At 39.6% G+C, this 16,245-nt stretch overlaps 6 protein-coding genes across 6 annotated transcripts; 2 read left to right on the top strand and 4 right to left on the bottom strand.

Moving 5' to 3' along the window:
• Positions 1–1,312: 1,312 nt before the first annotated feature.
• Positions 1,313–1,942, top strand: RPL4B_3 (60S ribosomal protein L4B; the record flags this gene model as incomplete). The annotated part of the gene is made up of 1 exon (XM_064831138.1): positions 1,313–1,942. One exon carries the CDS (start codon positions 1,313–1,315, stop codon positions 1,940–1,942), a length of 630 nt encoding a protein of 209 aa, XP_064688006.1.
• A 6,077-nt stretch (positions 1,943–8,019) lies between these two features.
• ATC70_011954 (uncharacterized protein) lies at positions 8,020–8,933 on the bottom strand (the record flags this gene model as incomplete). Its single annotated transcript, XM_064831137.1, has 6 exons — positions 8,020–8,121; positions 8,189–8,265; positions 8,320–8,397; positions 8,495–8,653; positions 8,801–8,859; positions 8,920–8,933. 6 exons carry the CDS (start codon positions 8,931–8,933, stop codon positions 8,020–8,022), a joined length of 489 nt encoding a protein of 162 aa, XP_064688005.1.
• A 1,321-nt stretch (positions 8,934–10,254) lies between these two features.
• Positions 10,255–11,437, top strand: ATC70_011953 (uncharacterized protein; the record flags this gene model as incomplete). The annotated part of the gene is made up of 2 exons (XM_064831136.1): positions 10,255–10,473; positions 10,544–11,437. The coding sequence occupies 2 exons, from the start codon at positions 10,255–10,257 to the stop codon at positions 11,435–11,437; spliced, it is 1,113 nt and encodes a 370-aa protein (XP_064688004.1).
• A 97-nt stretch (positions 11,438–11,534) lies between these two features.
• Positions 11,535–11,966, bottom strand: ATC70_011952 (uncharacterized protein; the record flags this gene model as incomplete). Its single annotated transcript, XM_064831135.1, has 1 exon — positions 11,535–11,966. One exon carries the CDS (start codon positions 11,964–11,966, stop codon positions 11,535–11,537), a length of 432 nt encoding a protein of 143 aa, XP_064688003.1.
• A 336-nt stretch (positions 11,967–12,302) lies between these two features.
• On the bottom strand, positions 12,303–13,710 carry ATC70_011951 (uncharacterized protein; the record flags this gene model as incomplete). The annotated part of the gene is made up of 2 exons (XM_064831134.1): positions 12,303–13,149; positions 13,211–13,710. 2 exons carry the CDS (start codon positions 13,708–13,710, stop codon positions 12,303–12,305), a joined length of 1,347 nt encoding a protein of 448 aa, XP_064688002.1.
• A 1,122-nt stretch (positions 13,711–14,832) lies between these two features.
• Positions 14,833–16,125, bottom strand: VAS2 (AP-1 adaptor complex sigma subunit Aps1; the record flags this gene model as incomplete). The annotated part of the gene is made up of 5 exons (XM_064831133.1): positions 14,833–15,271; positions 15,335–15,535; positions 15,598–15,831; positions 15,892–16,026; positions 16,091–16,125. The coding sequence occupies 5 exons, from the start codon at positions 16,123–16,125 to the stop codon at positions 14,833–14,835; spliced, it is 1,044 nt and encodes a 347-aa protein (XP_064688001.1).
• Between the last annotated feature and the right edge of the window lie 120 nt (positions 16,126–16,245).

Genomic DNA, 16,245 nt, shown 5'->3' with positions numbered 1-16,245 from the left:
ATAGGATAATCAATCCAATAATATTCTGAACATGTCATAACAGAGATTGTAGCTGGAAGAGCAATTTTCACTAAAAGGTTCGCCAACACTTTACCTATCAATCCGTCACATGTAATTGAGACATTATATTTGACAAAGGTAGCGATTTTTTCGTTCGAATTGAGCCACATACTAAAACGACGGTGTTTTAAAATATGAATAGCCCAGTCTTCATACTGTTCTGAATGATGGTCCATAGGATTCCGAAATCTATCAACCTTAATATTACGTGTTTCTTGATAGTAGACACCCATTCAAATTTATATGAAACTTGTAGAGAATTACGAGGAAAATACAATGGTATCTATATCAAGTGTCTGGTGTATATTTTTTAACTGATATTTGATACGATAGTTTTTGCAATTTTTTGACTGTTTTCAAAAGATTTATCAGTATCTGTCATCAAAACATTTTGTTAAGCATTACTAAACTTTGTAGACCAAAACATTTCCTATCAAATGAGCTATTGCTTGAAGCTTTGGCATAACACTATCATAAAATATTGACAATCTTGTCATGAACAAAAAATCGTCACCTAATTTTTTCCTTACCATCACAGGTAGATTTTGAAGAAAAATCGATGATTTTGCATGATACCATTTTTTGGCCATATCTCGACAAATACTCACTGAATTCGCACAAAACAAAGGCCATTCGATAGCTCTATGTTATATCCATTATAATATAAGGGTTTCAAGTACCAGATGTACGTTCCCTTTATAAATTTGCTCAAAATCATATATTTTATGAGCTATAAGCTGGGGATTTTCAGAACTTCACCTTATTGAATTTTTAGTACCATCGAATCTCCAACCCTTTATAAAGAGTATGAAAACAAAGATCAATGTTCTTCACTAATCCACGCAACTACAGTATCCTAGCAGCCCTGCAGAGGTTCTCCTCCCCCTTGGGCCAATAACTGGAATTCAATCAACAAACTGATCAACGGATTTTCAACCTGGTTAACCGCTTCGACCAGTTTGAGAATCGCCTCAACAACCTTGTAGCTCTCATTAAAAATTCTCATAACAACTTCTAATCCGCCTGCACCACTCAACCCAATCATCAAGACAATTATGGTTCCCATCACCTTGGTCTCACTCCAAAGCCTGATGCCCTTGATCCATTTAGACACCAACAACCCAAACCCAAAACCACTTGGGCCACCATCGCCAGCAAGCGCCAGACCCTGCACCGTACCTTCAACCCACCTACTCGCGATTCCACTCAAAACGGCTAGTATATTTTTGTCTACCTGCCTCGATCTCGTCGCATGAACCGCACGGAAATTTCGATCGACAATATTCGCGTCCTAGATATTTTCTTTCTTGCTTGCAATACCATTGGTGTCCTTTTGCGTGATGCTTATCTTCCTGAGCTTCAGTCGAAGCTTCAGGAAATTGACTCCCCCTTGATCCAGAACTTCGACCCTTTGGATCATAATCACATTGCAGATCGTAAGTACCAAGACCTTTCTGAGGATTGCCGTATCCAACTCGCCAATGTTTTTACCAGGGTCGCTGCATCCGCACTCTTTATTTCATCCTTCCTCATCTCCTTCCCCGCGTTGCCAAGTACCTCATCCATCAGGGATGGGTATCTAGCCATGCTGCCCAAGATATCATCAGTCAACATCTTCCTCGTCCGGAACCCCACTCCTTTGAAGCCCAAACTTTGCGGGCCACCGAATCAATTGGTGCCTCTGCCATCTCCCAAGACTCTGACTTTCAAATTCCTCCTCTTCCCACTGTTCATTGTTGTGCCAGAAGGGCTACAACTGTCTATAAAGATTAAGGTATTCTTGATGGGTAGATATGTCTGTGTTGTGCAACAACATGGACAAGCTATGATAAGTGATGAAGTGCATCTCAGCTATCTAAATACTGAGGTTCACCAGATGTGATAAGCGTTGTACAAGATAAATTGCTACTTTGGCATTCAGAACTTAGTATAAATAGAATAACTTTTGTCTTCATCAATAAATCTTTAGTTTTTGTGTCTGATCTTATTCAAATAAGTCTTTTCTTGTTTATTAATATCGAACATTTTTTATAAGCTACAAATAATAATCCTTTTATTCTTTGTGCTTAACAGAAATGATATATCATCCTTTGTCAGATTGCGTGACTCTTGTTTAACCACTCGGCTACAGTTGCCATTCGTTTCCGTATGTTCAATGATGCACTACTTCATCGTTTCTATCCTGCTTCCAGGACTCAAACAAGTTTGGTTCTACTCCTCAAGAAAGGTGACCTCTCGTACCTGAAGGATTGACGCCCTATATCTCTGATCAATACGGATGCTAAAACCTTCACTCGTCTCCTCAATGTTCGCTCGATGGTCGATTTTCTTGACAAGATCTCTATCCAGCAAATGGGCATTATGCCCAAACAGTTCATTGTCGAACAAGGTCTTCGAGCCCAATGCATGCAAGCGATAGTCACCAAGTCCAAGTTGCCCTCCTTCGCGCTGCTTCTAGACTAAGAAAAAGCGTATGATCGCATCCATTTTTCCTATCTTGATGCCATAATGCAGGCTTTCAACATCCCTAGGACACTCATTACAACTATCTTGAACCTCTTTTCGACCACAATGATCCAACGTAACGCCAACGGTTTCCTGTCCACTCCTTTACCACAACTATTACGAGACCTTAGACAAGGTGATTCACTAAGTCCTCTACTATTATTCAATATCGCCTTTGATTCCTTTCTGTGAGCTTTCAACAATGATAACCGTATCGAAAGCTTCTCTTTCCCTCCAGACCCTCTATTTGGGTCTACCTCACCCTCAAGTCAAAATCCTTGCTTATGCCGACCACACCCTAGTCACCCTGAACGACCCATCTGAATGCTCTGCTATCGAGGAACACCTACAAAGATATACGGCAGCCTCAAATGCTTTGCTCAACTACAACAAAACACAAGCGTGTCTCTCTTAGGGCTTACTCAACCGAATTGAACTCAGTTTTTGGTTTCCAAAGGCATCTGCTCATGGTATGACAATTCGTCTTCTGCACCTTTGATCGACCTTGTTTAAGGTCTGATGTATCATTCCTAAACCGGATCTCCAAATGCGTAGAAACAATATGTTCAAGCACAGATCACATCAGATCATAAACTTTGACATGAAACAGGATTCAGTTACGATCCGTATCATGGCATGTTCAGGAGAATAGATTGTTGGATCTATTATCCGTCCTATCAACCAAATCAACCCATCTAATACCTTATCCTCACATCAAACCCCTCAATTGGAATAGTATATGAACCTTCTTGTTTCCAATGTAGTATACGATATTCTTTACCTGATTAATTTCACGCTCTTTCTTATAAATAATATATTTCTGATAAATCACTGTGCAATTGTGATATCTACCTAGGTATTGTTTACAAACTCAAACGTTTTTTTACTGAATTGTTTTCATTGAGACATGAACAGTGTCTATTTTGAAGAATATTAGAGTTATGATCATACACTTTTATTTCCATTTGATTAAGCTTTTATTACTACAAAAGATAATATCATACTATTAAATAACAAAACAACAGAACATCAACTAATTGTAGACCTTTGTTGCTTCAACCCTTGAGCCAATCAAATCGCTTGAAAACTCCGCTGACCTAAAAAAAATTTTGCGAGGGTTTCCCCCAGTTTTGATGTGAGGCAAAATTTTAAGCTCCGCTATATAGCAATATAGCCGTTACTATCATCAAATTTCCCCCAGGTGCTAGAGCATGCCTTACTTACACCACCTAGCTTTAGATTCTGGCGTTGAGACCCTCAATCATCACTAAAGTAAGTAGTGATAACCAAGTGGAGGCAGCCTATCTACCTCCTAGCCTCGGATAAAGTCTTGTTGAGCTTCAGGGATAGGCACATCCACACAACGTAAAAAAGGTATGCTTCAAAGAAACATCATAGTAATAAAAGAAAGAAGAAAAGAAAAATACTACTGTACTATAGAAATATAGTAGTATGTAGGCAAAAAAGGGATACTCACACAAAGCGAGTTAAAGAAAAGCATAACAAATACAACGTCAGAGATGTTCAGAACAGCTCGTTGTTGTTGCAACAAAAATGCACACATGTGCAACATGTATGGTAATAGTCGTATGTAAAGCAATACAAACACGCACAACTGCAAAAGTAACAGTAGTATTATAAGTTTGCAATAGAACATAATGACTAATGTTGATTCATGTGAAGCCATAGAGGCAACACAACCAACAAAAGAAAAAAAAAACGCAACAAAGAAAACATCATGAATGCATTATCATGAGAAAGGAAGCAATAATATAAACGTTCAAAGAAGTTTTATATCATCGCAACCAAAAGAAAAAAGATACTTACCACTTACCACAGCCACAGATAGACCAGAAGAGTATAGGAAATCACCGGAGACAGACCAGAGAACGAGCATGCACCAAATACAGCAGACCAACAAAGACCAGAATAGCAGCAGCAGCAGCAGCAAAACCAGCACCATAGAAAAACTAAAGAACGAACGACACCAGAGAACGAGCAGGCACCAAAGACAGTAGACCGGGAGAGATCATATTCGCAGCAGCAGCAGCAACACCAGTACCGTAGAAAGACCAAAGAACGAACACCACCAGCAGAGACCAAACAAAGACCAAAGAGGTTACTTGCCAATTATCACCAACACAAATAGACGAGAAGAGAATGGGCAATCACCAGAGATATACCAGAGAACAAGCATACAATAGACAGTAGAACAGGAAACACCAGATTATCAACAACACCAACAGCAGCACCAGCAGCAACACTAGCAGATACACCAGAAGGAACAACAGCATCATAGAAAAACCGACCAACGAGCGACACCAGAGACCAGGCAAAGATTAAAGATGCAACCGCTTGAGACAGAGACCAAAGAAGCAGACTGCAGAGATAGGAGAGAAGCAACGGCCGCAGCACGCACGTCAAACCGGCAAAAAAATTATCGAAACCTAATAAATAAATTCGATTAGTGCTAATTCTACGCCTTCCAGTGCTCGTTATGGAATGGTACCTACCATATTCTACTTCAAAGGAGCAGTATCAGGTATCTTTAACAGTATAAGACTGTGTCATCAGAAGCTAGAGAGTTATTCTGAATCAACAGGGTTCCAAAACCAACATGGTTTGATAATAAACGCGCTTTGCAAAAAGGGTAGAAAACAGAGGTATGGAATAATGAGTGGACGCCCTATGCGACGTCACGACCAGTAGATTTGGTCTCAGTCTTCTGCCGTGGTTGCAGTCATAACTGCTGTACTTTAATTTGAAATTGTGCAGTGGGTATTTTCCTATTCAAATTTGACTTGATCTCATATTTTTTAAACGTTTTTGCTAAATTTGCCTATTAAAATTGGCATTGTTATACTTTACTTTCTAATGCATCTATAAAGAGCCAATGAAGGCGCATTGATTGATGCTGATTACTTTCAGCTTCTAGACAGAAAATAACGAGCAGTTTTCAAAAAGATGAAAACAGCTTTTCTGTGAATATGTCAAAATCTAGCATATACAAGTCTCATAAAGAAAGATTCCAGTGTTGCATTGCATCTGTATGATCAACTTGGCCTAATATGTATTATAAGAAAAACCTTCATTTTTCGGGCGAAAAACGCGATCGTTTGATTTTCAAGAATTTTCCCTTACTAGTACACATGAAAAAATGAGGATTTCCATGGATTTGCAATGACCCAAAAATTTTTGAGATAAAGCATCAGTAAGTCAATGGTAATCAAGGGCAATCATTTGATGCCAATTTAAGCGCTCAAAACGGCTTGTAACAGAAGATATTTGTGGTTGAAAACTACTAAATTTAGTCCTAAATTGGCGTATAACTAAGAATTGAGAAACTGCATTGTCAAATTCGTAAGTAATATAAATTCGCATTGATAGCTTAAAGGAGCTTCATTGCATAAAAGGCAAAGTTTTATACGATGAGCGCTGTTCGTGACATTTTTAAGGCTCAAATAAAGCAGTTACGATATAAATGCGAAAACTCAGGCCAGCTTGTTAAGCACAAAGAATAAAAGGATTATTATTTGTAGCTTATAAAAAACGTTCGATATTATAAAAACAGGAAAAGACTTATTTGAATAAGATCAGACAAAAAAAACTAAAGATTTATGGATGAAGACAAGAGTTATTCTATTTATACTAAGTTCTGAATGCCAAAGTAGCAATTTATCTTGTACAACGCTTATCACATCTGGTGAACCTCAGTATTTAGATAACTGAGATGCACTTCACTTACCATAGCTTGTCCATGTTGTTGCACAACACAGACATATCTACCCATCAAGAATACCTTAATCTTTATAGACAGTTGTAGCCCTTCTGGCACAACAGAGGGATTACACAACTTTAAACTGGAAATCTTATTATTATCGAATGAAGCAAGCTACAGTTGTCTAGTCTCGACAGCAAGATTCTTCAACATGTCAAGTATCTATTGATAACGAAACTAGCAAGTTAATATGACCCTTTTCGTACACTCCGATTTTTAAATTGTTCAGTCAAATTCATACATATGTGGTATATGCACGTGTGGAAGGTCAACGGAGCTTCAATTTCTATTGTTCTGAATGATGATCCATAGGATTCCAAAATCTATCGACCTTAAAAGTACGCGTTTCTTGATAGTAAACACCTCTTCAAACTTATATAAAACTTGTAGAGAATTGCTAGGAGAGTACAATGATATTCATATCAAGTCTTTGGTGTATATTGTTCACCTGATATTTGATGCGATTGTTTTTGCGATTTTTTGACTGTTTTCAAAAGATTTATCAGTATCTGTCATCAAAACATTTTGTTAAGCATTACTAAACATTGTAGAGCAAAAAAATTCCTATCGAATGAGCTATTGCTCGAAGCTCTGGCATGACTCTATCATGAAATATTGACAATCTTTTCCTGACCAAAAAAAGGTCACCCAAACTTTTCCCTTGCTACTACAGGCAAATTTTCATCAAAAATCAATGATTTTGCAACAAGACAATTTTAGTCATATCTCGGGAAAGTCTCGTATTCCAAAAAAAACAACCTCCATTTATTAGCTCTACTTTGGATCTATCATGATGTGACATATATACGTTCCAAATCAATGGTGCCTTTATTATGCTTTTTCTCAAAATTCTGTATCTTACGACGTTTAGGCAGAAGCTCTGTCAAATTATTCCGAACAGAGTTATACTGTATTAGCCATGTAACTCGCCGTTTTTGGAATGCGCATCGATTAATACCACACTAGCAAGTGATACAAAATGTATTTCCCAAACTAGTAGAAAACAGACCGTACGTTTAATCATGAGAACTAGAGCCTGGGTTCATTTTCATTGTATTGCTTTACAACAATATCTTGTTAGCAGCGAAGTACTGGTGCTACATACAGTTCAGTTCTACTCGTTTATTTTAAAATTATGCATTATTATTATAGTAAAAAAAAAAAAGATACAAAGAGAGATATACGTATATTTTCGTACAAAAAGGAGCAAAAGAAAACTAGTCAAAGGTTGCAGGTGCATCTTCGCTAAATAAGCTTTATGAAGATGCAGCTCCAATGCCATGACTGTGCTGTGTGAGTAATCAACTCTGCGAACTCTCACTGCAGTGCAACACCAAAACAGTTACAAGACATTATTTTGTATTAAGTTACTGATTCAAAGGAAAGTCGTGAACACGTCCTCTGTTAGTAGAATCATGTCCATTCAGCACTAAATATACTATACATTACATGTTGCGCGATTAAGATCAACATTATAACTGATCTGGCGTGTCATTTTTAAAAGCTTTAATCGATATATGGATGGAGATGAAGGGAGTGAGGAATAAACTATATGTAATGATAGTTAAAATAATAAAGAAAGGGGAATATAAAGAACTCCAAATTTTCTTTTTCTTCTTCTATTCTCTTTGCTTTCGTTATTTTACTTTTTTCTCTTTATCGTTTATACAACCAACTTAGATACAGACATTCTCTTGACCAGAAGCCTTGGTGTTGAGAATCAAAGCAACAATAAGACCATAAAGACCCAAGACTTCAGCGAAAATCAAAATCAAAATCTGTTATAGAAAGTGAATCAGAAAATCAGATCGACCATCCCACACACCCTGCTTGTTAAATAGTTACCATGCCGACAAACATTCTAGGTTGTTGAGCAGTAGCACGAACACCAGCATCACCAGTAATACCAATGGCGATACCAGCTATGGGATGACATTAGGCTACTAGAATGTCATGTGCAAATCATTCCAACTTACCAGCAAGACAAGAAAGACCAACGGAGAGACCAGCGGCCATTTGGATGAAACCACTGAAAAGGGTTTGCTTCATGGCAACTACATATGATGACAAGAGTGTTAGCGAAATGGGGAACCAGGATACAAAAAACGCGCTAAATCAAATCTTGAAACATCCAAGGATGATGACACTTACGACCACCAGATAAAAGCACAGATACGACGACACCATAAATACCCAAAATACCAGCCATGACGACAGGAACAATACACTTCAAAACTAAATCAGGACGCAAGACACCCATAGCGGAAAGTCCAACACCAGACTTGGCAGTACCATAAGCAGCACCAAGACCTATATACATTCAAAACGAAACCGTTAGAAAAAAAATCGTGTAACAAAATAGCATCTAAAACGAGAAAGGCACCGAGGTAAACAAGCGCGACATTTTTGCACCTGTTCATTCTGATGTGATGCCTCTTCGTTTGCTGATATACTTACAACTGAAGACGATAGCGGCGGCACAACCCATAGTACCGAAGAAGGGTGCATAAACAGGACTGAAATTTGGATGTTGGTCAAGACATTACGTTTTCAATCATTTGCTTGAAAGAACTTACCAGTATTCACTCATTTTTTATTGTGTATGTATCTAATAAAACAGACAAAATGTTAATACGCATGTCTCTGCATACAAGATCCATCATTTGATGATGTCAATACTCACTCTTTGTACGTTAAAAAAGGGGAAAAGTTTTTTAATGGTATGAAGAAGAAGAAAAGTAAATAACAATCTGCGAAAAAAAGCCTTTTACATCTGTGTTCGATGATGTCAGATGTTCGATGTCCGTGAAAACGTCACGAAAACGATGTTCAGGATCATTATACGCAATGATCTCCCTGAATGTTTCGATATATCTTGAGTTCAGATCATAGCAAGCATCTACAGCTACATGCAGTTGCAAAATCCAGGTGAAATGCGATGCGATGAGCGACTTTTAGCTTGGAAATGTCGTTGAAAAATGCCTGCTTTGACCCCGCTTCGAAACCAACAGGAGTGTCGCAAATGAGATGTCTTCTGGAGTGATGATCTTTGACCTCTTCTATGATCGGCCTAATGCGATGTTCCAGTGAGATGCCAAGATTGCTATAGAATAGATGTCTTGTACTGATCTTTAGCTTTAGCCAGGACAGAGACTGGCCGACACCGATCTTGAATCAACATTTGCCTTCTACAACTCAAAATTGTGGCATGCTCAAGTGCATTTACGCATCCCGCTTTACAGATTCAACATCAGAAGATGAATTTCATAAGCAAATGGTTATATTTATGCATGGAGTTTTGGGTAAGAGGTTCATCGCAGCTCACGTCGGTCCTCGGTTCAGATCAATGCCAGTATAACGTTGGATACTGTAGCTGGGTGCCTCAGGTTCTTTACTCTAGTCAGTACCTGAAATTGAAGAATTGGAACAGAACGGATGTCTCATGTGCAGAATGATCAAGACAGTCGCCATCTCATTTGCGATGTGATTTGAAGCGAGCTAATTGAGAGATTACATTCAGCAGGCATTTATTGTCATTTAGTACTGTGTTTGGGCAGGAAGAAGCATTGAAAGGCCACTGCGTCTGATGATGGATTGCTGTCACTCTCCATGCGATTCATTTGACAGGTACATAATAGCAAGCTTCATGACCCAAATACATGTTTCCTTGCTCAACCTGCCCAGCACCAGCCATGTATTGTACCTCAACCTTTTAGTAGCTTGGCCCATTGCCTCTAATCATTAGCAAGATCTTCTGCTGCAACCTTATTTGCATTGCAAAGCGTGCTTATCAGATTTGGCCTCCGGGTTTCTCTTTAGCAATGTGACTCCCTGCAATACCGTTTTTATATCAAATTCGAAAAACTTTTAATTGACATCTTCCTCTTCTCCAGCTTTCACTACTGTTACAAATGTCGAATAACGAAAGCAACAACACAGCAGCAGCACAACCAACTGGTGCTTTGGATGCAGTTTTTGTGGAATCCGTTGAAATGCCCGAAGGATCTGTTCTCATCCAGGGCCCTGATTTCAACAAGAAGTTATCGCTTTCAGAACTATTAGGCTCTTACAAGCAAATTGGGTACCAAGGCAGTAGTCTTGGTGAGGCCATGGAAATCATCAAGGAAATGGTAAGCAGGCTGTGATGAATTGATGTCAGCCCCCCCCCCCCTACAACAAGCATCTAAACAGTAATAATAGAGAAAATGGCGTCTTTCTGATGAAGCAGTTCTTCCCGATGAAGCACCAGAATACCTCGACCCTGAAGTGCGCAAAAAGACCAAATGTAAGATTTTTTTGGGCTACACATCCAACTTGGTGTCATCCGGCTTGCGTGAGATTATCAGATTTTTGGTTCAGCACAAGATGGTCGATGTCATTGTCGCTTCTGCTGGTGGTGTCGAGGAAGATTTCATCAAATGCCTTGCTCCTACTTACCTCGGTGAATTTGCATTGAAGGGCAGTGATCTCCGTAAGAAGGGACTGAATCGTATTGGCAACTTGCTGGTCCCCAACAACAACTACTGTAAGTTTGAGGACTGGGTCGTCCCTATTTTTGACAAGATGTTGGAGGAGCAAAAGGAACAAGGCATCACTTGGACTCCCTCTACCATGATTGAGCGTCTTGGTAACGAGATCAATGATGAGTCCAGCATCTACTACTGGACCTCCAAGAACAAGATCCCTGTGTTCTGTCCTGCTATCACGGATGGTTCCTTGGGCGACATGATCTACTTTCACTCTTACAAAAACCCTGGATTGATTGTGGACATTGCTGCTGATATCCGTGCCATGAACAACCAAGCTGTATTCGCTAAAAAGACGGGCATGATCATCTTGGGTGGTGGTGTGATTAAGCATCACATTTGTAACGCTAATTTGATGAGAAACGGTGCTGATTACGCTGTCTACATCAATACTGGCCAGGAATTCGATGGTAGTGATGCCGGTGCTCGCCCTGATGAGGCTGTTTCTTGGGGCAAAATCCGCGCTGATAGCAAATCCTGCAAGATCTACGCAGATGCCACGCTTGTCTTCCCATTGATTGTTGCAGAGACATTTGCAAAAGAATTCCATCAAGAAAAATCTGCATAAATCCTCCACACATAGAACACCCACATAATATACATCCTCATAATATCAACTTCATCGTATTAAAAGCACTTCTTTTTTTTTTATTGCAACTATTGGATCAGTCCTCGTCCCTGTATCTCTTCTTGACAAGTGCGTCTAATAGCACTTTTCTCTCGGTTTTCAGTTTCTTTAGAATTTTCTCAGTGGAGGCCCATTCGTCGCATAGCATTTCGTTTTCCCTTGAAATGTATTGAAGCTGTGCTTTTGCTAGTTTGTATTTGTCAGATAGGCTTATCTCTTTCTTTGCTGCTGTGGCTTTATTCTTCTTGTGGTGCATCTTTTTCAGTTTGGCTGTCGTGGTGTCATTGGACATCAAGCTTGAATCGATATCGGAAAGGTCGTCCTCTGAGGATGAGAGCTGATCATTGTTCAGGTGCTGCAACTCTTTCAATTTACGCTTCTTTCTGATGGATTCTGCTATCGGCTTTCTTTTGGCCTGTACTGGTTCTTCGTGTATAAAATTATTGTTGGGTTTTGTCTGTGTGTCCATGGTTTGATTTTGTGGTAATGCAGGGAAAGAAAAAAAAAAAAACTAAAAGGAGGCCGTTTAATCATTCTTCTTTTTGACTCTCTTTTTTGGTGACATCGGATGATGCGAACCTCAACCACAAGCAACAAGCAATGCAATGCATGATCCAAGCTTGCTTGACGCATGTCAAATCATTTGAGAAAGTCATCAATCAAGCATGGATGCGAATTGAAGTAAGGCAGTTGCTAAACTCCACTCATACTCCTTGTCAAATCCCCCCCCCTCCTCCTCCCCTACAAAGAGGCAATTCACGCTCTCTAACCGCTGCATTGTTTCATCACATTCTAGAATTCTTTATTACTCTTGATCGTTGTTGTTATTCTCATTCTGAAATGCCTGAGCAATCTGGGGATCAACGCCATACGTAGGCCATAATGAAGCAAAAAATGTATAGGCTCCTCGTTTCCAGACGTCCAAAGCCGTAAGGGGTCTGGCAGGTGTTTGAGCAGCGGTGCCAGTTGTCGCACTTGAACCAGAAGCATTGCCCTGGCTTGATCCAGACCCTTCTCCACCATCCTGTCTTCTCTGCGTCAAGTTGTCGCTGTTGTTATTGACCGAAGTAGAGGTGCCTTCTGGGTTGCCGTCGACATGGGGATTGCCATTACCACGAGGCGCACCAGCTGGTCTTTGCAATCCTTCTCCATTACCACCGCCACCAGGTCTAAATCTGTTAAAGTCCTCTACTCGAACTCGACGCAGCACAAATCTCAATCTACCCGTTTGATACAAAAAGAAGACAAATGCAATTGCATGAAAGACAAAGATGCGCTCGATGCTTGCTCCTTGGCACAGCATAAATAACACAACAATGAGCTTCAATGCAAGCCAAATGGATGTTGCTCGTTGCGCAATAGCTGGTTGAGCAAGAACAGGCCCATTTCTTCTAAAAAGTGGGTTATTCTGCTGTGGTTGTTGCTGCTGAGGAAGCTGATTAAGGTAAGGCTGAACGATAGGCTCTTGTACATTGTGTTGCTGCTGCTGCTGTGCTTGTGGTGGAAATTGGGGAGATACAAATGCATTGGCATCTGCTTGCTGCTGATACACTGGGGGTTGAGCGTGTGGTAATGGCATTTGGGTATTGTGAAATTGCTGAGGTGATAGGTTTTGAGAAAGGACTAGCGTTGGCGCCAGATAGTATTGCCCACTACATAAGAAATCGCATATGAGTTGTTTGCTCTACACCTTGTTACAGAAGGAATTCTTACTTTATAGACACAACTTGATAACCTCCAGGCAACGAGGATGGATACATTGGTTGTTGCTGCTGCTGCTGTTGTTGTTGTTGTTGTTGCTGGTACTGTGGCATTTGAAAGTTGGAGCTTTGAGGTGCTCTATCTGAGAAAAATGTACTTGTAGAAGACGTTGAAGTAGAGGCTTGAGGAAAAGAAGGATGAGAAGTAGGTGTGTGGGCACGAGAATTGGAAGTAACAGCGTCAATGGACGGTTTAACCACAAGATGAAAGGTGGGAGTAACCTCCTCGTCACTCTTTTTCAAGATGTCAGCCAATATATCAGTATCCTTCAGAAGCTTTCCACTGTAGATAATGCGTTGGTTGGCTGATTTGGGGTGGTGAGGATGAACAGGTTCAATCGACTTCTTGAGTGTCAGTATAGTGGCATTTAAGGTGGTTTTCACTTCCAATGTCTCGTTGAGAGACGGGGATCGGACAAGCACTGTAATTTCCTTATCGATTATGTCTTCCATCGTGTCTTGCTAGTTGCTTTTACCACGACTTGGTTGTATTGAAGGAAAAGAATGATAAAGGAGCCTTTTCTTTGTTTGTATAATTACTGAATATCTCGAAGCATTAACCCATCTGCCTACATGGTCACAATTAAACACGTTACCCAATCAATTCATCCCAAATAGCATCCAGGATCAATTCTCCATTAATTCGCTCATGTTTGAAACCGTTGTATATATATACATTAGATCACCCATGTCAGCAATATAGTCTTGTAGCGATGATTACGGCCTAAGCAGCATCTTTGTAAGGCCAAATATGCGCTAAATATGCTGCTTGTAAAGACGCCAAAAATGCACACACTTGAATAAATGAGTTTGCATTATTCTGCAATCCTGGATGTTATAGAGTTAGTTATACGTAGATCGCGATATTTAAACTATAAAAAAAGGCCAAGAGCACAGTGGGTCATGCGCTGTATTATCCCTTTCTGGAAGCCTATCTCACATCCTTATTGTAATATGCGTTTTCTCTCAATGTTGCACTAAGTCCAGCTTTGATCAACAGCTTAAAGAAGCGAAAATAACGAGCTATCATCTTCGCTTGAAGCCGAGAGGTATAACAAACAATTTGTCTTTCTAGAGAGATGCATTTGCGTGCAAGAATAGCCCAAAGCTTATAATATTATCAATTTCTTGTGATTTCCCGGCCGTAAAAGAGAGACGGCACACCTTTGTATGCGTAGGGCTTCTAACAGACCGTTTGATACAACGTCTCTAATATCAAGTAATCGCAAAAGCCCAACCAACGTATGAGTGGTGCTAAACAATAAATTCGCTGTTACTTATTTGCCAAAAACCTGTGATTTGATTCTCTAAAGCTCAAGTGCATAACCTTCCTGAAGCATGATTCAGGGTACTTGCATCGCCGCAAAAATCACATTTGGTGCCTGAAATGGCCGTGATATCATTTAAATTACAAGGGTAGATGGATTCCACCATTGTATGCCAAGAAGCACGCTGATGAAATGTAGATCTTGTCATATGCTAACTAAAGTACGAAATGTAAAAGTTTACAAAGGGGGGGGGGACATCGCACAAATTGATAATCATTAAAGATTTTCCCATGTGATTCATGTCTGTTTATTTGAAGAATGAAGTGTCAATTGGAAAAGAAGTATAGGCTTCACCTGAATGCTTATTGTTCATAATTTCTCGTAGTGGTGGTAGTTGATAGAAAGGAGGGGCAGCTATAGGTGTTATGTTACAAGAGGATAGTTGTGAAATAGGGGGTAAATAGATGTTATTGTTTGATGATGAACAAGTGGAAAGGGTTGGAGATGAGGTCATGGAAGGTGAAGGAGGGGTATTGCTGGCATGGTCATTGTTTGTAGTCATGCTGCTGTTTGGTAAAGGCGTTGATTTGCATTTGTAGAGCGAGGATTGCCATCTGCCAAAATGCACAACGTTATCAGATGCATAGGAGGGTGGTGATAAGACTTCTTTCTTTAGGGGTTGATGACAAATACTTGTGTCGTTATCATGTTTCCGTTTACGTGCTACAGCCGCAACGTTGGTCCTACTACAAACCATAAAATTGAATTTTTACTCTTTTAGGATATAATGTATAAATATATATCCTTACCTTTTCTTTTTGAATGATGATGGCGATATCGTTGATGTGGATGTTGTTGATAATTGATGATTCTTTCTCACTCTGATCTTGACACCTTGATCTGAGAATACACGAGACAGAAATGTAGACTCCATTGGGCCTGGATATTGCTTTGTTGTGTACACCATAAAGGCATTGGATAAAATATTCTTGCGATTTTCAACTATACCACTATTTTTAAGCATCTAATTAGAAAAACTTGTTACACACAAGTAATTGAAATCTTCTCTTACTCTATCATTTCAAAAAGACTAAAATAAAGTCGAAAGTAACCTTGCTTTCTCACTGCTAAATCGCCAAATACAAAGAATCCGCCGTCTGTGTTATCAATGTCTCGTAGTCTGTACAATGAGGATACCGTGGCACCTGACAAGTACTCTCTAGTAGGTAATGGGCTTGCTGTATCTGGCGCTTCAGCATGAACAATGTTCACCATGACAAAGTAGAATGGACTCTGCAGTGATTGTCTAGGTGTAGTTTTGTTACTATAATTTATCCAAGTTTGGTATTTTCCCAATGTCATTTACTTTTTCTCTTCGTCTGAGAAATTGATCCATTGCATTTGTACAATGGGTGGTGGCTCTATGGATCTTTTATCTCTTTCATTTGGCACGCTGATTTTAGCTCTTGCTGGCTGTTGCCTTAATATAATATCATAGTCCCTGAAGAAGATACGGTTTCAGTTTCGCCGTTTGTATCCATGTGAACTATATCTTATATGCTAACCTATCGTTGGGCAATTGCGGCAATGATGAATCCATGAATCGGTAAGAGCAGGACATGTCTAGTATTAAAAAAGGTAGAGCAGGAGGAAAAGGTAGAAAAAGAAGAGGAAAATCTACAAGTAAAGATGGATGTTATATACCCTATTACGGGAAAGT

The sequence above is a fragment of the Mucor velutinosus genome, assembly GCF_035048745.1.
Source record: "Mucor velutinosus strain NIH1002 chromosome Unknown tig00001567, whole genome shotgun sequence".
NCBI lineage: Eukaryota > Fungi > Mucoromycota > Mucoromycetes > Mucorales > Mucoraceae > Mucor > Mucor velutinosus.
Note: the sequence above shows the minus strand (reverse complement) of the source record. Positions and strands in the feature narration are given on the sequence as shown.